The sequence below is a fragment of the Antechinus flavipes genome, chromosome 3 (genome assembly GCF_016432865.1).
Source record: "Antechinus flavipes isolate AdamAnt ecotype Samford, QLD, Australia chromosome 3, AdamAnt_v2, whole genome shotgun sequence".
NCBI classification, from domain to species: Eukaryota; Metazoa; Chordata; class Mammalia; order Dasyuromorphia; family Dasyuridae; genus Antechinus; species Antechinus flavipes.
In genome coordinates, this window is record NC_067400.1 from 361,078,089 (window position 1) to 361,100,931 (window position 22,843).

General features: G+C 36.6%; 1 protein-coding gene and 1 long non-coding RNA gene across 13 annotated transcripts in view; one reads left to right on the forward strand and one right to left on the reverse strand.

The window, feature by feature from the left end:
• Nucleotides 1-7,055, forward strand: part of R3HDM1 (R3H domain containing 1) — an 88,848-nt gene extending 81,793 nt beyond the window's left edge. For all 12 annotated transcript variants that reach the window (XM_051985787.1, XM_051985789.1, XM_051985790.1 and 9 more), the window contains 5 exons: nucleotides 118-284; nucleotides 530-680; nucleotides 3,555-3,637; nucleotides 4,596-4,680; nucleotides 5,655-7,055. In XM_051985787.1, the coding sequence (XP_051841747.1) occupies nucleotides 118-284; nucleotides 530-680; nucleotides 3,555-3,637; nucleotides 4,596-4,680; nucleotides 5,655-6,016 (848 nt within the window). In that variant the 3' untranslated portion in view covers nucleotides 6,017-7,055. The remainder of the gene's footprint in view (nucleotides 1-117; nucleotides 285-529; nucleotides 681-3,554; nucleotides 3,638-4,595; nucleotides 4,681-5,654) is intronic.
• LOC127554361 (uncharacterized) overlaps nucleotides 3,832-22,843 on the reverse strand; it is a 245,347-nt gene continuing 226,335 nt past the window's right edge. The window contains exon 2 of the long non-coding RNA XR_007951953.1: nucleotides 3,832-3,869. This is a non-coding gene — a long non-coding RNA (uncharacterized LOC127554361). The remainder of the gene's footprint in view (nucleotides 3,870-22,843) is intronic.

Below are 22,843 nucleotides of genomic sequence, written 5' to 3' on the forward strand. Positions count from 1 at the left end.
AAAACATGCTGTTAATAATTTTCATTATCTACAGTGAAATAACAGCACTTGTTCTGAAATGTAAATTTTACTCTAAATACCAATCATGAAAATGAAAGTCATCCTTCTGTTTTGTAGCAGTACCACCGCCTGGTGGAGGAGTGGTCATGATGCAGTTAAATTTACCAAACAGTTCTCAACCTCGAGCCCACTCACCTCCTCAGTGGAAACAAAACAAATACTACTGTGATCATCAAAGAGGACAGAAGTCAGTAGAATTTAGCAATTTAGAAAATGTCGTCCAGGTAAGTTCATTTTCTCTTATTCCTTATAATGCTTACTTTGTAGCCAAAAATGTTTGCTACATTATAACCTCAATAGCAACCTGCTTCATGTGACCCTTTATAGTTTACAAAGCACTAGATGTTTTATTTACTATAACAATTGTAAGGAATGTTTCTAAAGTTAACGACCTATGATCAGTTTTTCTCATGTTTCACTCTTTCACTTAAACTTCTGACATTTCCATGTCTTTTGTATCATATTTTAGTTACAGCACAGCCCTCAGCTTAGTAGCCCAGTAACCTCACCAGCCCAGTCACCAGCACCAGCTCAGCTCTCCAATATGAAAAATATCTGTCCCACATTAGCACCTCTTTCCATCGTACCCCAATTTTCTAGACCTTTTGTCCCTGGACAAGGTAAGTTTTCAGCATGAACAAGTAGTTATTGCCTTGAATAACTTAAAGTTTATCATGACCAAATAATCTGCAGTTTATTTTATTTCTGTTTCTGTTTTACCAAGATCTCATTTCCCAGTGTCACAATACCCACAGTGTAGTCCCCTAATTTACTTTAATGGGCAAAGATATGAACTAAGAGAAGTATAACTTATAAGAATAAGGAGACAAGAGTTCCTCTGTACTCTACCCTCATAAGAGTGTTTCTTGGAGTGTTGTGTTCTAGAAATTATATTTAGGAAAGATGTTAATAAACTGGAGAATATCCAGAGGAGGGCAATGAGAATGATTAAGGGTCTCAAGTCCATGTCACTTGAGGATATGTTGCTGAAATTAGAAATATTTGGCCTAAAACAGAAGGAAGTGGTGGAGAAGGGTTAGCATCAGAGAGATGATAATCTTTTAAGTATGCAAAGGACCGCCATATGGAAAAGGAATTAGACTTGTTTTGTTTGTCTCCAGATTACATAATTAGGAGCAATGGGTAGAAGCTGTAAAGAAACAGATTTGGTCTTGTTACTACAGATGTTCTAACAATTAGAACACCACTCCCATGTGTACAAGGAAGGCCATTAAGTCTATCTCAGGAGATACTAGGTTTCCCCTCATTCTAGGTCTCTGGACAGAGGCTGGGTGGCCATTTCTCGGCTGTGATAAGGCTGCTTTTTCAGGTAAAAATTAAACTAAGATGTTAGGTGAGGTTCTTTCCAACTCTAAAAATTCTGTGATTCTAGAATTCATCAAGTAGACCTTGAATTTAATCTTTGTCATTATCTCCCTCTACTTTATCACTAAAAATCAGAAATGATTTTGTTGTTTTAACATATCTTCTTCGATACATCACATCATGTGTCTAGGATTATTTTTAGAGATGAAAAAAGACAGTTTTGGGTTTTGCACCCTAGAAAACATGCCATTCCTACCAGATAAAGAAAGAAGGGCCTTCATAATTTGTGTGGTATACATAGAGAAAAGGCTTGATATTATAATGAATTCCTTTCGTATTTTTCTCGACTATTATTTGAATGCAAAAATATTCAGATTCTGGCTCTTAAACCTTTCATATGCAAATTGATGTTTTCTAAGATTTCTTTTTCCTATATTTAGAATAGTCTTTTTGCTGAGGCAGTTGAGGTTAAGTGACTTGCTGAAGGTCACACAGCTAGGAAATGTTAAGTGTTTAAGGTCAGATTTGAACTCAGGTCCTCCTGACTTCAGGGCTGGTGCTCTATCCACTGTGCCATCTAGCTGCCCCAATCCTGACTATTTTTGTGTGATTCTATAGTCACATAATAATTCTACCACTATTCTTTAAGGACAGTGTTCTTCAGGAGAGACATCAGGATGTAATGGATAAAAAAAACAGCTTCAGAGTCAAGAAGACCCGAATTCAGGTCCTACTCTATACTGGCTGGTCATCCTTAGGCAAATCATGTAACTGCAACTCAGCTTTTCCAAAAGTGAACTTAGTTTCTTTCCCCCAAAATCCTAGCCTCTTTTAAACTTCCCTATAAATGTTGAGGGTACCACCCTTGACTCTTCACTCCTTCACCTCCCATGTCCAATCTGTTGCCAAGACTTACAGATTTCAATTTTGCAACATGTCTCAAATAAACCCTTTTCTCTTTTCTAACACACCATTCTGGGGCAATCCCTCACTACCTCATTCCTGTGCTATTGCAGTAGCCTGTTGGTTGGTCTTCTGCCTTAGTTCTGTCCCCATTTCAATCTATTGTTTATTCAGATATCAAAATGATCTTCTAAAGGGCATGTCCAAGGATGTCATCACCCTACATGGCAAACTCCAGAGGCTTCATATCCTCTCTGGGATCAAATATCTGTTTCTTTCTGTCTCTGTCTCTCTCTCTCTCTCTCTCTTTCTTTCTATTTCTCTCTCTCTCTCTCTCTCTCTCTCTCTCTCTCTCTCACTCACACACACACACACACACACACACACACACACACACACACGTACACACATATTCTCACACTTCTTCCAGTTTTATATCTTCCTCCTTACCACTTATTCTTCATTATAGTGGCACTGGCCTCCTTGTCATTCTTTAAAAAAAGAAAAAGTATCTCCCAAGATATTCTGGTCATATTAAGCACATCTGAACCCCATACTTGAATGCTCTCCTTCCTCATCTGCTCCTCCTGGCTTTCTTGGCTTCCTTTATAGCCCAGCTATATAAAGTCCCATAGATATGGGATTTTAACTTCTCAGTGTTCCCATGTACTCTCTAAGTATTGTACAGCAAATATCATTCTGCATGAGTAAAGAGAATTCTTTTTACATATAACAGAGATTTAGTCCAAAAAAAAGAATTTACCTTCAGATGGTTTGTCCAGTAGTTATATGAATTTTCCTGAACTAATTTCCCCCCCCAAAAAAAAAAAAACTTTTTGACCCCTAGATTAGTCTGTATCCATCAATATGTCAAAGATTATAGCCCACACTATTCCTACCCCCAAAGTGTTACTCTAGCCAGAATCTCAGCCCCTCCAGCCTAAGTTTACCTGTGTGTGTTCTTCAGCCAGAACTACATAGGCCAGTAGGGTAGAGACTAATAGAGACTACTAAATATTGTCAGTGAACTGTATAGTTAATATTTCTGTAATAACTAGGGAGGAACAAGTATCTGACATAGTGAGGAATTTATACCATGCTTGTCCTTAAGATTTTTGCCTTCTTTGATTACCCTAATTCATTTCTTCCTCCAATATTATGGTGCTCTTCCTGTCAAATATTTTCCCTTTTTCTAACTAGAAAACTGGGAAATGATATTATAATTTTTAAAAGAAAAATAGAAAAATATTCTTATTACTTTCCAGGTGATGCCAGATATCCATTACTGGGCCAACCACTGCAATATAACCCTCCTTCTATTCTGCATGGACACATTCCGAGCCAACAGGTGGGGAAAATAGTTGCTTAGCCCAGATTGTTCCATTGATTAGTTTTATGAAATCAAGATTATGAATTCAGTCCCTGTATTAGAAAAGTTGTGTGAGAGAGGACTGGCGAGACTTACATGAACTGATGCTAAGTGAGATGAGCAGAACCAGGAGATCATTACACACTTCGACAACGATATTGTATGAGGACATATTTTGATGGAAGGGGATTTCTTTGACAAAGAGACCTAACTGAGTTTCAATTGATAAATGACGGACAAAAGCAGCTACACCCAAAGAAAGAACACTGGGAAACGAATGTGAACTATCTGCATTTTTGTTTTTCTTCCCGGGTTATTTATACCTTCTGAATCCAATTCTCCCTATGCAACAAGAGAACTGTTCGGTTCTGCAAACATATATTGTATCTAGGATATACTGCAACATATCCAACATATAAAGGACTGCTTGCCATCTAGGGGAGGGGGTGGAGGGAGGAAGGGAAAAAAAAAATTGGAACAGAAACGAGTGTCAATATAAAGTAATTATTAAATAAAAATTTAAAAAAAAAAAAAAGAAAAGTTGTGTGCTCCAGGCAGAAAGCTGGCTCATAAATGTTATCATTAGTCACAGAAAATAGGAGGGGAAGAAGGAAAGGAGAGAATCAGATCAGTGCAAATCTACTGTTTGTAGGTAACATCTTAAAGCATAGTTTTATTATATGCTGGGAAGCAGAATAACACTTCTGAAAAATCTCTTAGGGGAGAGAAAAGAGCTGCCCTTCCATGAAGTCAGGGATGGGAGAAAAGCCCTCAAAGAAACACAACTGCTACTTCTTATTTTCCTAAATGATTTATAGTCCAAAATGCATTTGCATCTGCTGAGGCTTTTCTTAAGTTTGCATCATTTTTAAACATTAAGAACATAGACTTTTTCTGAAAAATTGGTATTTTAAATGATCTATTTCTGACTCTTCAGTGTCAGCCTGGTAACAGGCATGGAAACCGAGGAAGAAAACAAGCTAAAAAGGCTGCTTCCACTGACCTTGGTGCTGGAGAAGCAGGTAAATCATTTTGGGGTATTTAGGCATAATTCCATTATTGTCTGCTTAATAAGCAGTCATTAAAAGAGACCATCCCACAGTAACTTTATTGGGGTAATTAGGACAGATATCACCATATTAACCTAAAAACAAATTTTTTTTCCCAAAAAATCTGACTTAGAAAAACCCAAATACAGTCTAACATTGGTGTTATTTTTCAGCACATGACTACATTAATCCTTGCAAAGAGATTTCATTTTACAACCATGGACTCTGGGAATAAACTATATTTGAACTAATATGATATAAGGATTTTACAGATGAGAATATATGTTTTATATAAAAGATAAATGACTTGTCCGGAGTCAAAAACCCATTTTACTTTAAATTAAGTAAGTAAATAGAGAGAAAAAAAGAAAAATGGAGTTAAATCTAGACTCTCATCCTTGTACTAAATTGTACAAGGATGAGAATCTAGATTTAACTCCATTTTTCTTTTTTTCTCTCTATTTCACCAGCCTTTGGCCATAGTCTGAGGCCTATGAAATTTATTTTTTTATTATTATTTTGATAACTTGCCCAACATAATTGGCTTCTTTGTAGTTCTATATATTTTATTTTCAATAAATGTTCTGAGGGGTGCTTACAGATTTCTCAAGATTGCCAAAGGGGTTGGGGACCATGACCCAGGTGAAAAATTCCTGTTCTTGAGCATCATCTGTGACAGAAGTAATAACTGGCAGCTGGTTCAGTACTTTTAGCGTGATGTACAAAACCCTTGAGCAGATTAATATAAAATGATAGTGTTCATTGGGTGACTTTGCAATTACGTGTGTGTGTGTGTGTGTGTGTGTGTGTGTGTGTGTGTGTGTACACATATACATATGAATAATTGATTAATCTAGAAAATCATTCCACAGATCAGAATCTGTGTGTTCGGTAATCTTCTTTACATTTGGTAACGACATATCCTAATCTATGATTTCTCATTGCAGCTGTTGGAAAGGTCTTAGAAATTACAGAACTGCCTGATGGGATAACCCGTGTAGAAGCTGAGAAGCTTTTTGGAGAACTCTTTAAAATTGGTGCCAAGATCCGCTGGCTCCGGGATCCCCAGTCTCAGACACCTCTGCGCCACCATTCTCTCTACTGTGGCAGTGGAGATGGCACGGTGAAGACAGAACAAACTAAACCTAGTGACTTGGCCTCCACCTACACAGTTCTAGCAACATTCCCCTCCATTTCAGCTGCCCAAAACGCGTTGAAGAAACAAATTAATTCAGTTAACAAGTTTAAGCTGAGGACAAGCAAGAAGCACTATGACTTTCATATCCTAGAAAGGGCAAGTTCTCAGTAGCAGATCCACTACTGGACCATCAGCCTTTATGACACCTCTGTCTTCTGCCGTCCTTGTTTAGCTTGATGTTTGGAGCTTCTCTTAACATTATAGAGACTCCTGGGACATTTGGTCATGGCATGATAGCATTCGAAGAAAGGCCAGTGATCCATTAAGGTTGACAAAAAGAAAGATACACAGTTGACCCCAGATGACCAGAATTCATACCAACCTGAAACAGAGTAGCAGCTTTCTCTGAGGGATGCTGTTAAAATGCCGCTAACTTTTATAGTTGTTTTGTTTTATATTTCTGAATTCTTGTATCAGATCCAAAGCTCTATTGTACAGCAAATTTTTCTTCACAACAAATAACCATATTGGAAGCTGTATTTCCTATCCTTTTTGCAGCCAGGACACTGTGACCCATCTTGGATGTGGGAAGGATGCAAGAGGTAGACTATCTGAGCCAAAACTATTCATTCTCTTTCTTGGTGGATGAATGAAAAGAATCCTTAAATAGAAGATTCCTATTCCTCTGAATTTCCACCACACATTTTTCAGTAATGATAGAATTTGTTCACAAAGTCCTTTGTTCATTCAATATTCAGACAATGTGAATGTTAATTGTAAATAAATTATGTTCTTAACCCATCTTAATCAAACCATTTAGCAAAGAGATTCTCTTAAGGGGAATAGGAATCTTTCTTAAACAGGAGAAAGTAAACTAAAAATATTTTTCTTTTTTTTTTAAGTCAAAGGGTAAAAATAATGAACCTTAAACATATGTCCCCCAGATAACCGTGCCACTTATTTGCCTTCCCCTCCATATGGATCTTATCTCTGGTCACTGTAAGGAAATGCATTTGTCAAGTGCTAGAAAATTCCTAAATGGTTTAAATTTGTTTTCATTGTTTGCAGCGGATCACTGGACATCAAAGATTCATTGCACTGCAGAACGAGAAACCTTTTTTTCAATTTCTGTGTAATTTGCAAGGCTGTACAATGTGTGCTGATGCAAGCCTTTTTCAGTTCAGAAGAATAAATGTTTACAAATATAAAAGTACTGTGCATTTTAATGAGGATAGCCATTAATTAACGAATTCAATTTTATAAAACATGCCATGCATTTGGAAACTACCTCAAAAATCATATTTTTTTTTCTTATTCTGTTGTCACTTCCTGCATTATGATTCATATAACTTCATGTCCCCAGTAAATGAATTCTAATCAAAAGTGGAAAATGACTGGGCTTCCTCAGTACTCCCATGGCCTTCCAAGGTGGTGGGCTGCAATCCAACAATGCCATTGGACTCCTCTCCATGTCCTCCCCTCTATTTTTCACAAGAAGTATCAATAGAGGATATAGGCCATCAATTCATTGACACCTCCCTCTCCCTCTGGTCAACTACCTCATTTCCTTTTCTGAGTCATAGCACCATTTCTATTATGGTGTCCTTTGCCAATAAATTTGTACCCATGTAAATACACACATATACACAAGCTTATTTTATCCCCAACATATATCATTCCATTGCAATTTGCATGGCCTTCAATTTGTAATTCTTTGGATACTCTCTAGCAACCCAAGGAAAGGAAAACAATGTTTAAAAAACTTCCAAGTGCAGACCAAAAAAAAAAAAAAAAAAAACTCATATGTTTATTTCTTTGTTTTAAGAATTTGTTGGTTGCACATAATCTCTGTTTCATTTGTATATTGCTTGCTTCTTCCATGTTGATACATGCCTTTTAATTATTTCACTAATTCTTCAAGCAGTTCAGAAATCACTAAGATAGAAAATCAAGTATTGTCCACTTTAATTTCTCTTGGAACTAGTTTGATTCCAGCCCCTCCCTGAGGATTCAGACTATGAAGTTAGATGCTCTTTTCTAGTTCAGAATATCATATTCATACTATGAAAGACCTGAGGTGGCTCAAAGTGGTTCTTCACTCTGAGCAAAAGCAGACCTAAATGAAAGATAATCTAGAAATGATCTTACTTGATCCCAAGGATTCTTTAAATCTAGACTGTTGATGAATGTTGACCTTCCAGCATCTCTAAATGTTAGAAAGTATACTATCATGTGGAAACTTGAAATCTTTCAGATACAAAGAAGCTACTCCAAGGAGAAGGATTTGGAGTAAAAACCATGGTAATCATCTATTAATCTTCTATTTGCTGGAACACACTTTTTTATTCCATTGTGTTCTGTGTTCCTGTGGTCATTTAAACCTTGACCTCAACCTTTGAGTTGGAAGGACAAAGAGGCAGGGTACCTAGATATCAGCAAGAACTAAGCCAAAAAAAAAAAAAAAACAGGATGAGTTCCCCTATGGCTCCAACCGGCATATGAGATGAGAAGAAACAGTTCTCTTTTATTTCAGCATCTTTTTCTGAATATTCTCTTTAATAACCTCTTTCCCAGAAACAGCCTTTCTGGAAAGTCTTAGGATTATTTATGCAAAAAAGCAATTTTATGAGCTTTTACCTTCAAATCATAGATTCATAGCTAGGAGAAGCTTTGGGGATCATCTGGTATAACCCCTTCATTTTGCAGACAAGTCCCCTGAGGCCCAGAGAAAGGACAGGACTTGCCCAAGATCACTTAAGAGGTAAGTAGCAAATCCAAACACTCCCAATTTCAAATTCATTGTTTTTCCCACTACGATTCACTACCCCCATGCTTTAGGAAAATCCCATGGAGTAATTACATAAAGGGCCAGATGATCTTAGAAGAAGTGGCTTTATTTACTGATGCTTGAGAAAGTGTGCTAAAATACCTGAGGTTTTTATAAAGTTAAGTCACAGCATCCCTCCTCAAATACAGCAACTAATATTTTATCTCACAGTAAGCTTATGGACTATGTGTTAGAGGAAGTAGAGAATGGACACACAGTATGACTTATACTCTCTAGGAGTATACACTAGCTCTAGGAAACACTCCAGAGCACACTCCCAATACTTTAACTCTCTATCAAAGTCTCCACTACTTTCTCACAGACTAAGCAATCTTATCCCAATAAGCATGCAATCTCCTAAATCTGCTTAACACATTTAGGAGTCAACACTGTTGTTATTAAAACATTCACTTTCCTAACTTCTCAAGCATCTTTTGACCAACATCTTCCTTAGGCAAAAAAGACTGGATAACAAAATGTTAATGCCCTTTTTTAGTAGCACTTAAATTTTTTAACCAGGCAGTGGTTTTAAGAAACATCACTGATTATTTGTTTTTGGGCCTTTAATATGTTCATTCCACAAATATGTATTGAACTCTTAATATGTGCAGAAGTGTTGTGAGCAATGCAAAGATGAATAAAATGCATCCCATGCCCCAATATAGCTGAAGATTTAGTGGAAAAAAATAAGGCACAGAACTAGCTATGAAAGTACAATCGAGAATTATAAAGCATTAGAAAAGTCCTTGTGAAAGACTGTTTCTGGTTATGGGTTTCAAAGAAAGCTCTTCTTGATTATCTCCAATTTATCCTATATCTTATCTGTATAAAACTGTCAGAGTATTGTCTTCACTATTAGATTCTGAGCTTGCTTAAGAGCCTTTCTTTCTTTGTATCCTCAGTACTTAGCACAGGACATAGCTTGTTCTCCTCATTTAATATTGTATTGACGTAACTTTGGAAAAGGATGACATTTGATCTGACCTTGTCAGAAATGATATAGATGGAGCTGAAGACATTCTATAGAAGTTATAAGGACTTGAAACAAACTAGGATGAAAGTGGGAAAGGAGAGTTACTGTAGAGTAGAATCAAAAGGACTTGGGAATGATGGCATGAGTCCCTTTTATCAGCACTGCTTATCTTGACTTTATTACCACACCCAATACTATGATACTTGTTCACTGATTGACCCTGCATCTTTCTGTATATCCTTCTTCATTGCTTTCCATGATGCGAGGGACAAGGTCAGCCAAGGAGTCCCTGGTTACCTTGAAGGGGAACTATTTTAACAGAGTAATAGGGATACAAAAGTTTGAAGCAGTCGAAATGAATGAAAACTCCAGAACAACATGAATATTTACCACAACCTTGTAGTTAGGAACAATAGAAATAAAATCATGTTATCCACATAGTAAAGAAAGCCAAGAAAATGAGAGATGTGGATAGAAACCCTCCCTACCAATCCATATAGTCATAGTCCTACCCTCACTAGGAGAAAGCAAAGGAGAAGGGTGGTCTCCACCTCCCTATATGTGCAAAGTTAACTCGATTGTTTATCCTTCCTGCTAGAAGACCATGATGTTAGGAAAATGATGTCATAACTTACAAGTAAATTGGTTTTAAATGAGGTAGAGCCGTGCAAAGTCTTTGGCCTCTGAAGCTATCTGGGCCCAGTGACCATATTGATCAGGCCCCAGATGTGATGGAAACTTCAGCCTTTTTAAACTAAGTTCTTTCCCAGATCTTAGTTTGGCTGAGGCAGTGCGCATTCAGTGATTAAGGCTAGGTAAGATAAATAAAGCAAAGCATGCCCTATATCACCTAGTCCAAAAATGTCTAAATTAAGTTCTCACCTAACAGATAATAGAAGTAAGGGGTAGGGTAGGGTCTCTGCTCCTTTTAGTGACTGCTCACAATTCTTGTCCACCTTCTGCTGCAAGTTTGAACCAGATCCATGGCTTGTTTTTTCTTTTTGTAAGTGTCACTAGCATCTAACTGTACTAGATATCTCATAATTGTTTATAGTATTAGACTAATCCAAGAACTCCTGCTCTGGCAGCTCATGTTCTATCATGCACAAGGACTCAGGAGCTTGCTACCTTAACCTCTGACCATGGCTTCATTGGGACTAAAATGTTCCATGTTGGGGAGAGAAGGGAAACAGCTATCCAGTCTGTAACTCCTCTTATATCTAAACTCCTTTTTCTCCAGCTCTGTTTTTCTTCTCTCCATTCCCTGAAGAATATAGTTAAGGTATAGGAACTAGCCATGAATTTGTTAGTGCTGCAACAAAAACCATATCAGGAGGAGGCAGAATCAAGTTGGCAGAGTAAAGGCAGGCACTCTCCTTCAAACAATTTTAAAATTAAGGCCTTAAACAAATTCTTTCCAGCAAGCCAGCCAGCAACAGACCTTCAGGGCAATTGAATCTGCAGCAGCTACTTTTGGAGTTCCCAGCCCACAGACAAGAAGGTCAGAAGGGGAATACAAGGGAACCCTCTGCCTGCACTTGGTGCAGTGCTGTGTTGCATTGCAGTCACAAGAGTGAAGAGGAACACCAGCACACTTAGAGATCCTGACTGCAGGGAATCAGTGATCAGTTTCAGGGCAGAAAACAAAACTTGTGTTTGCTCACAAACTCAGCGAGCAGTTACTACATCTCTCCCAGAATAAAGCCACCTTCAAAGCCCGGAACACTTGCAGATCTCCAACTAACTCTAAAAGCAACTCTAACATAAAGTTAAAAATTAAGAAATGGACTGGAAAAAAGACCATTAAAGAGTGACTGGTGTCAGAGAAGATCAAAAGGAAGACTGCATCAGTGGAGCAAAAAGAAACTTTACACATTGTCTAAAGTCTTTTACAAACTAAAAGAACACACAAGAAGGGTTTCTAGGTCCATGTGGGCCCAATTTTTCCCCTGGCCATCTTCTGTGCAACTACCTACAAATTACCAGAGGTGATAACGAATGAATAGGTAGTTACTAAATGCTATATGTCAGGGATTGTGTTAAGCAAAAGAGTAGCAATAGAGGATAGTACCTATGCTCAAAGAGCCTATGTTCTAATAAGCAAAATCTATGCCATAAAGGAGAGCTGGTGCTGAAAGGGGGTAGTGGTGTGAGATTACATCTATTTGCAAATGTCAGATGGACCATATATGCCATTCATGCCACAAATTACTTAGAGTCAAACTACAGAGGTCTTAGCATATAACCTCATTAACCCCAATTCCTCCATACAGGCTCACAACCTGAACTTTTTATAACCATCAGTAGCTGTAGGCAGCTGGGGGGCACAGTAGATACAGCATCAAGACTGGAGTCCAGAATACTAGGTTTAAGTTGGGCCTGAGCACTTAGAAGGTATGTGTCCCTGACGACTTCATAATGCTAGCAGTAGGGAATGATCCAAGGAGTTAGAAATGACTGCTGCTGGTGGTATGAGAAACCTGATGCCAAAATTCTGTAATGTCACCAGACACAGTAAGAAAGCCTCTTTTCCCTTTTGTGGATATTCATTACCCCTAAGACTATGTGAGAATATTATTAACACTTTACAAAAATATTCTGTGTCCCCACCTAAATTATAAACTTTGAGAGCAGAGATTGTGTTATTCCCATTTTTGTCTTCAGTGTCTAGCACACAGCAGATTTTCAATAAATGCTATTGATGACTGTCCAGAGACTTATTTCAATATGTAATTGGAATAATCATGTTCTATCGTTCACAAGCCCCCAGAAGCTCATCACTGGGATAATCTGATAAGGAGATTTTGTCTTCTGTTTATTCTACCCACTCATTAGACTCCTAAATTTTTCCTGCAGTTTATTCACCGCTTAGAAAAATTGATGGAGAAAAATGGCAACTCCAGAGGCAAGACCGAAACCATAAAGCAAACCTGAACATGTAAAAAGGGCATATGTTTTTCTTCATCTTCATCCCTTGGTGAACCAATTAAATCCTATGCTGTTTTCTTATCTTCAAGTCTATAATCCCTTTATCATTTCTACAGTTGCTCCCTGCAAAATCTCTGCCTTGGATCATTCCTACTGTCTGCCTCCTTTGTTCCTCTACATGTGTTGCCGAGCAAAGATGGAGAAATTCATGCAACCATTTTGATTGGGCCTACTACAAATTAACATTACAGCTTCAACGGGGCAATCCTTTTACTACATCTTCAACTTAGTATCCCACTCTTCATAGTAGCTCTTCCAAACCTTATCCTTCCCCAAAGCTACTGGGACTCTCTATTCTCAACTATTACTCATGACTCCAAGAAACTAGCATGCACAGTGCTCACCTCCTGGGCCTTCATCAGTGAGTTAGGAGAATGTCTGCCCCAAGTATGTGAAGAATTCCCCCAGTGCAATGGACATGAAGGACAAACAATGTGCTGATGAATCTCAACTCTACCTTTCCTCCTCATTTTCTTTCTGCTCATCTCCAACCTCAAATTTGCAACTACCTTTCAGATGTCTACTGGGCCATCTTCTGCAGGAGCCTTTCCAAACCTCTCTTGATCCTAGTCTCTTCCCTCTCAATTATTTCCTATTTATTCTGCAAATAGTTTTTCTGATATTAACAATGATGAACAATATGCCTGAGAGCCCACTGCTGGTAGCTCTTTCAGAGTTTATGTTGGATCTGGGGAGCCCAAGAGTCAGGGTGCTCAAAGAAAACTAAGGGATGTGTCAAAAAAGCTATGGAGAAGCATTAAGCTTATCTGTCCCTTCTCACTTAAACTGAAGAATAAATGAGAAATCAGTGATAAGCAAAGAGATAGGGAGGACAAACCTATTAAAGATGTAAGCTCAATTCTATGGACACCTTTGGCAGATAGGCTTGGCTCCTCAGAATATTTTTGAATGGATAACAAATACATAGAATTAGAAATAAAACCACTTATATTGAAATATAGTTACAAAGATATTTTTGAAAAATAAGCTCTAGAGGCATAAGTATAACTTAAACCATCAGGATATCATCCCCTTGTCCTATATGTCACCTTATCACCTTTCCTATCTTTGGACCGTCTTTTCACCCAGACAACCCATGTCTTTAAGGATATTGGCCCCAGGTACAAATTTAGTTATCTGTGACTGAATAAGGGTACTGAAGACGAATGCCCCCATACTGGATAATGTGGGCTTAGGCCTTAGGACCTCTTGATTTTCCTGTAGCCATCTATACACCTGGATGGCAGAGATCCATTTTATCTTTTAATTTCTGAATTACTGTACTGAATGTAGTAGGCTACATGCCTAGTACAGAGTAAGTACTCTATTTAGAGTATGATTAGTTGCTATACCATAGCTAAAAAGTAGCAAATGTAACTTGGCATTATAGTTACCAAAAGAAAACAATGAGAATGGATTGGAAGGAGCCTTCTTGGAGTAGTCATGAGGATCAGATAAGATGTAAAACATTTAGTGCAATACCTGGCATATAGTAAGTGCTATATAAATTTTGTTAAGTTGCTTCTAGTCATGTTTGATTCTTCATGATGCCATTTGTGGTTTTCCATTTCCTTCTCCAGTTTATTTTACAAATAAGGAAATAGGCAAACAGGATTTAAGTGATTTGCCCAGGGTCATATAAGTGTCTGAGGCCAGATTTGAACTCTGATCTTCTTGACTCCAGGCCCAATGCTCTATCCATGGTACCATTCAGCTGCCCTATAAAAATGCTATTATAGAAACGCTATCATCATCATCACTATTAATTCATTTGGAATTACAGGACTTGGATTTGAATTTCACTTCTGTTTCTTTCTACTCGCATGATCTATGAGGCTGTTAGTTTCCTCTCCTATATAATGAGGACAGTTGAGCTAGATGACCTATTCCAACTCTAAATCTTAAGTTTTTTTGTTTGAAAACAGTGCTATGTAGCCTAGACTAAACTTACCATCCTCCCTAGCTGTTGGTCTTTGTGCAAGATTATATTGTTAAACTATAAGAATCTGGCTGGGATTAATATTTTGGGTCCTAAGGTGCACACATCCCAGGTAGTTTATTTACTTTGCAGTCAGAAACCCTTTGTGCACTTCAAGTACCAGGATTGCTGGATAAGCAAAGAACTCTCTGAAACCCTCCCAAATTCCTCCTCTAAACAATTAGTGTAATGCTGGAGAAACTGAGGCAAGATAGAGATTAAAGAGTTTTTAATATTTTATTTGGATTTCTGAGAGGGAGAGATTTTCTGGGACCAAAGGATCTATGTTGATCCCAGGGCTAAATCAGACTTTCATCTCAAAGAATCCAGCAGCAAATGTGAGTTTCCCATGAAATATATACACATGGCTCTAAGCAACTGGGGTAGACCAAAGCAAGGGGGTGGAGTCTGAGCATTGAGAGCAGAAAGAACCAACAATCTGGTTCTGACAGCATGGGGGGAGGGGGGGAGGACCATAAAATTTTGATAACTTAGGAGGCATTAGGAGCCAGGAAATCTGAAGTATTAGGCATCTGAGATAGGACATCTGGAGTTTTATGACTCTTGGAATGTCAGAGTGGCCAGCTTCAGCCTTAATTATCTCAGTCTTAATTGTCAGGAGCGAGGGGGGGGGGGGGAGTGGCGTTGCAACCAGGGGGATTGAGGCAGAACAATTCAGGGAAACTGAGGCAGACAATAAAAGGGAACTGTGGTACAACACTAGGAAACCACCTCAGAATTGATCTTGGAGCATGCTCATCAGCATGTAAGGAAAAGTCTATCTTATTGGGGAAAGAAAGGAACAAGGTCCAAAAGACAGCAGCAGCCAGCCTCACAGCAGAAGGCCTGCAGCAGGGCTCCAAGCCCGGGACTATCCAACAGCCAGGACCCACCCTCTTGTAAACCAGCACCCCACTAGGCAAGTGAACAGTCTGGGCAGCACAGCAAGCCCCTGCTCCAGTGACCCCACTCCATCACAAGCCACCAACAAGACCTTGCCCCCACTGCTGATCAGTAAAGAAGCCGTGCCCTGGAGGTGTCAAACTGCTCAAAAATAGAATTGGCCAAATGGAAAAGATTGTATAGAAGCTCACTAAAGAAAATAATTCCTTAAAAATTAGAATTGAACAAGTGGAAACTAATGATTCTGTGAGATATCAAGGTACAATAAAAATCAATCAAGTAAAAAACATAGAATAAGTGAAATTTTCTCATGAGAAAAGCAACTGATCTAGAAAAGAGATCCAAGAAAGATAATATAAGATTTATTGGACTACCTAAAAGCCATGATATAAGGAAAAAAAAAAAAAAAGGACATCTTTCAAGAAGTTAGCAGAGAAAATTGCCCTGATTTATAGAACAGAGGGCAAAATAGAAATTAAAAGAATCCACTGATTATTGCCTGAAAGAGATCCCAAAATAAAAACTCCCAGAAATATTATAACCAAATTTCAGAGCTAACAGGTCAAGATAATTCAAATAACATGGTGCTGGATTGGCAGCTTTTACATTTAAAAAAAAAAAATGGAGGACTTAGAATATGACATGCCAAAAGGCAAAGGAATTAAGATAACCAAAAATCACCTGTCCAGCAAAACTGAATATATTCTTTCAGGAAGAAAATGGATATTGAACAAAATAGACAACTTTTAGGCATTTCTAACTAAAAGACCAGAACTAAATAAAAAAAAAAAATGAGGTCTAAATATAAGACTCAAGGGAAACACAAAAAGGCTTTAAAAAAGAGAGGAAAAAAAAAAAACATTCAATAACATTAACATTTCTATATGGCAAAATCATATTTATAACTTAACTTTACTATAAAAGAGCAATTAAGAGTATATGTAGACACAGGGTGTGGACATAGGTAACTTTGATGGGATCATACCCCGCCAAAAAATTAAAGGAGGGAGAAAGAAAATTACACTGGAAGAAAGGAGGGGGGATATTGAATGGGGTTAATTATTCCACATAAAATATGCATGAAAGATTATAATGGAGAAGATGGGGAGGGTGGCAGGCAAAGCATAAGCCTTACTGTCATCAAAATTGGTTTAAAGAGTGACTAATATACACACTCAATTGGATATAGAACCCTAGAAGGAAGTAATGATGGATAAATAAAGGGGGAGGGTGGACTGATAAAAGGGAGAGTATACTGGGGAAGACTGATCAGAAGTAAAAGACATGAGGAAGTAAAAAATGTGGTATAAGGAGGGGGGTAATAAGCAAGCAAAAACATAACATGAAGGGAAATACAAAACTATCATCTTTGGTTTTTGGTTTTTGGTTTTGGTTTTTTTTTTAGTTTTCAACATTTACTTTTATAAAATTTTGATTTCCATTTTTTTCTCCCTCCTCTCCTTCCCTCCTCCCCAAGATGGCAGTCAAACTAATACAGGTTGTACATGTACAAATATTTTTAAACATTTCCACTTAGTCATGTTGTGAAAGGAGAATCAGAAGAAAAGGGGAAAATCATGAGAAAGAAAAAACAAAACAAAAAAGTGAAAATAGTATGCTTCAATATGTAGTCAGACTGCTTTAGTTCTTTTTCTGGGTGTGGATGGAATTTTTCATCATGAATCTTTTGGAATCATTTTGGATCATTTCATTTATTAAGATCAATCATACTTGATCATCAGAAAATTTTGTGACTGTATAGAAAGTTCTCAATTCATATTATGTCTTTACAGGTTTTTCTGAAATCATTTCTTACAGAGCAATAGTATTCTATTACATTCATATACCACAGTTTGTTCAGCCCAGTCCTCAATTGATGGGCATCACCTCAATTTCCAATACTTTGCCATCACATAGAGAGCTATAAACATTTTTGTACATATGTGTTCTTTTCCATTTTTTATGATCTCTTTGGGATACAGACCAAGTAGTGATATTCCTAAATTAAAGAGTATGCACAAAAATTATCATTCTTTGCAAATGATATAATATGTGATGACCATGTATTTTAAAATCAGCCGGAGTCAGGAATTCAGGTTAAGGGAAAACCTTCAATTTTTATTCTTTTTGGAGGTGAAGGGGGATCGCGATAGCAATATGAGCAGTTGCGACAGGAACCAGCCAGCAGTCCCTTTCCGCTTCTCTCTCTGCCCCCCTGCCTCCACCCACCAAAATCATAATTTCCTATACAACACATTAGGACTCGCACAAAGAGTAGGCGGGAGCCATTCTTTCTCCAAGCATATATAGTAATAGAGTATGGTCCAATTACTATTTAGCCTCACGTGCTTGGGACCTCAGTGCATCAACTCGAGCTTCAGCCCATTACAACAATATACTTAGAAAATCCTAGAGAACCAACTAAAAACCTATTTGAAATTATTAATAACTTTAACAAAGTTGTAATATACAAAATAAATGCATGTAAATCATCAGCATTTTTATATATTACAAATAAAGTCCAATTGCAAGAGTTAGAGAAATTCTGATTAAAATAACTGTTGACAATATAAAATACTTGGGAATCTACCTGCCAATACAAACCCAGACAAACTACATAAATACAACCATAAAACATTTTTCACACACAGTCAGATCTAAATAACTGGAAAACTATTAATTGCATGAATAGGCTGAGCCAATATAATAAAAATGATCATTCTGTTTAAATCCATTTATTTAATACTATAACAAACTATCAAAAAAAACTATAAAGCTAGAAAAAATAACAAAATTCATCTGGAAGAGCAAAAGTTCAAGGGAATCATTGGTGGGGGTTGGAGAGGATTAAAGTGCAAAAGCCATATATCTCAAATTGTACTATAAAGCTGTAATTATCAAAACAATCTGATACTGCTAAGAAATAGAATGTTGGGTTAGTGGACTAGATTAGCTATAAATGACCATAATGACATGATATGATATAAACCTAAAGATCTGAGCTTTTAAGGAAAAAAACTCATTGACAAAAACTTAAAACTAGAAAACAGTATAGCAGAAACTAGGTCTAGGTTGATATCTCATACTATACCAAGATAAAGTCAAAATTGGTACATGATTTAAACATAAAGAATGATAACATAGCAAATTAAGAAAGCATGGAATACTTTATCTTTTAGATTTATGGATAAGGGAAGAATTTAGGACAAAAGAAGATGTAGAGAGCATCACAAAATGTAAAACACATCATTTTGATTATATAAAATAAAAAAGTTTTTTGCACAAACAAAACCAATGCAACCAAAATTATAAGGAAGGCAGGGGGAAAATTTTGCAACAATTATCTCTACTAAAGGCCTCATTCCTCAACTATATAGAGAACTGAGTCAAATGATCAAAGCATATGAAGAGGCAGTTTTTAGACATCAAAAGAAATCAAAGCTATCTATAATCATATGAAAATGTTCTAAATCACTCTTGATCAGAGAAATGCAAATTAAAATAACTCTGAGATGCCACCTCCCACCCATCAGGGTGGCTAATATGACAAAAATAAATAAAAAGGAAAATATTATTTGTTGGAGGGGATGTGGGAAAACTTGGGCACTAATTCATTTTTAGTAGAATTTTGAACTGATCCAGTCATTCTGTAGACCAATTTGGAACTATGCCTAAAGGACTGTAAAACTCCATATACCTTTTCAACCAATAATAAATCCTGCTAAGTTTAAGACTAAATCCCAAAGAACTATGAAAACGGGGGAGATGGGGGTGGGGAGAAAGGATCTATTTGTACAAAACTATTATAGCCGTTAGTTTTGGGGTGACTAAGAATTGGAAATCAAAGGGATGCTCATCAATTGAGGAATGGTTAAACAGGCTATGGTATATGAGAGTAATGCATTATTATTATTATGCTATAAGAAGAAATGATAAACAGAATGACTTCAGAAAAATATGGAAGGATTTACATGATCTGATACATAGTGAAGTGAACAAAACCAGAATACCGTACATAGCAACAACAATATTGTTCAATGAAGAACTGTGAATAACTAAACTATTATTATCAATACAATAATGCAAGATAATACCAAAATAGTAATAATGAAGCACACTATTTGCTTCCAGAAATTGAATATAGACTTTTAAAGCATGCTATTTTTCACTTCTGTCATTTCATTTTTTCCTTTTATTCCAGTCTTCTTATACAAAATGATTAAAATGGAAATATTTTACATAATAGCACACATATAACCTATATTTATTTAATTACCCTATTAGGGAGTGGACAGGGAAGGGAAGAAGAGATAGAATTTGGAACTCAAAACTTTAAATAAAAACATAAAAAAAAAACTAACAAAAGCAAACAGAAGAAAGAGAAGGAAAGTTCAGAGGTTTTGTGAGGAAAGGTAGATATTTTTCTACCTTACCATAATAAAAGGGCATGAGAAAAACATGTATTAGGGAAAACATTTGGAAAATGCTGTGATGGTTTTGTAGATTAAATCTAGCAGTACTGATCAAACTGAAACTTTTTAAAAAATGTTTTAACTGTAAAATTGAAAAGGGTTATATGGTAAGTGAAGTGATAACTCATATATCTCCCTGATGTTTTCATAATGTCAAGAGACTTTGAAAAGGCCCCTAGTAAAATGAGTAAATCCTCTGTATAAGTGAACAAGATTTTCTCCAGGATGAACAGGAATAGATGGATTGCAATCTGCATCCTTAAAAGGAATTGTTGTGGATCAATGATATTACAGAACTATTGAAATATTATTGTAGCATGTATTTGTTTGTCTATGTATATACAGTTAGATATATACATACCTCTATATATGTGTGTGTGTACACATACAAATCTCCATTTCTGTGAAAAGTTGAGAATATAAATCTCACTAAAAATATTTTGAGAGTTCTGATAAATGGTTTGCTAATTTTCTAGAAATTAAACCATAATACATAAAACTAAAATAAAGCACATAATTTTAAAATTAAAAAAAAACCCTTTCTGATGTTTGTACAGAGAATTATTTATTAATTGCTTTTAGGTCTTGAGTAGTAATTGTTTAAAAGAAAGCGTCTTTCTCCGAAGATGAGCACTACTTTTGATGAAGAAAAAAAATAACAATTTGTATCAAACATGCTTAGTGATTTTGCTCTTTCAAGCTCACACTTCTCCAATTTACATTTTATTCTTTTTATCTTCTGTATGCCTTCCTTTAAGATAAGGCAAAAACAAGTTACATTTTTTTATATATACAAAGCATTTTTCAATATTTGTAATTCAGCTTCCTCTAGTGGTCAAAATATGTAAGCATTATAATTCTTTGTTTTCCAAGGTATAGTAGCTACTAGTCCATTTGAAGCATGATTTGTTTTTCATTAATTACAGATTTTCACTACGCTATTTACTTTCTTATGCTTATTTTCCCTTATAACCAATAGTATGACCTGGGTCTGAATTTTTCCACAATCTTGGCTAGTATAAGACCTGAACATTTGTTCTTTTAGTAACATACAACATCAAAGATGACCAATTATGAGAATATCAAAAGAAGGAGAACGACAGCTAAAGTGAGAAAACACATTAGCAGATAGCTTAAAAAAAATTATCCAAATCAGAGGAAAACAGAAACCAGAGAAGATATACATAGGAGATTTATACCAGACTAAACAGAATAAAGGAGCTCTCCTGGCAGCTAGTCAAGTCAATTCAACCAAAACAGAGATTCTACTTGGCTCTTTTCAACAATGAGGTGATTCAAGGCAGTTCCAAAAGACATGATGAAAAGTGCCATCTGCATGCAGAGAGAATTATGGAGACTGAATGTTGTAATGACCGTACTAGCATCCAGGACACCCCAGAATCAGCCAGAGTCAGGATAAGCAAAAGTCCTCAATCTTTATTCTTAGTCCCCAGACATAGGATTGAACAGGATGGAAGCAGATTCTCCACAACCAGCTTCTCCATCATCTACTTCGGAGAGTGTGTCTCTGGTTAGCTTTGCTCCATCCCCTAGTTCCTCCTACAATCCTCTATACACCAATCATTGAGCTAATATGGATAGTAGAAAGGACCATTTTCCAAGCATATGCCCATAGAGTATTGTTCAATCAGAAGTTAGCCTCAAGCTCTCAGCAGTCCTGACCTCAGTGCATTGAATTCAATAGTTTCAGCCCTCTACAGAATGTGAATCAAAACATAGTAGTTTCACTTTTTAATTGTTCTTTGCTTTTTCTTTTCTTATGGATATTTCCCTTTTGATCTGATTTTTCTTGCACAGCATGATGAATATAGAAAGATGTTTAAGAAAATTGCACAAATTTAACTTATATGCGATTGCTTATCTAGGAGAGAGGGGAGAGGAGGACAGAGGGAGGAAAAATTTGGAATACAAGGTTGTGCAAAGGAGAATGTTGACAAATATCTCTACATGTATTTGGGAAAATAAAATACTAGTTTAAAAAAGAGAGAGAGAGAGTCCTAGATTTCCTCAAAATCTCTAGTAAAACAAGGTGGGAGACTGCCAGCTCTTCTCATGTCTTCCAGAGTCTTTTCCTTCAGCAAACTGAAGTGGGGTTGTTTTCTTTCATCTTCTCACTTGAAGTGAAAGATGAATCAAAGGAAACTTGAGACTTGACCAATCCCCAAATTCTGAGAATTAATTGAAGATTTGTCTCTTGCTATTTCTGCCTTACTCCTCAAGTAGACCAAGTCTTTCATTTCTAACCAAGAAGAAAATGGAGTCTCATACTAATAAACTTTTAGATAGAAATTACACCTATTGAGAATATCACCCTACTCCCATGTAGGAAGATTATATCTAGATACCATTATCAATTTCTCACCAGTACTCATCCTACATAATCAACTTGTTATCAAGAACTATTGTTTCTTCCTTCTCTATGTCTTTTCTATATACCTCCTTTTCTCTGCTCACTCTGTAGCTACCAATCCAAAGCAAATCCTCATCATCTCATGATCGAACTATTACAAAAACCTCCTGATTGGTCTCCATCTCTCAAGTATCTCACCAGTCTTGTCCATCCTCCATTCAGCAGTTCCCTATCAAAAATAAAATACCCTGACTCTTAAAGATCTTTATAACTCAAATCTTTCCTGTATCTCCAATCTTCTTACTTAATCTTATATATATATATATATCCATCCCTTTCATAAGCTCTCTGTGCCTTTTCATAAGCTCTCCCTCACTCCTAGAATCCTCTTCCTCCTCATTTCTGCTTCTGGGCTTCCTTCAAGTCTCAGCTAATATCTCACCTTCTATAAGCAATCTTTCCCTATTCACTTTAATGCTAGTGCCT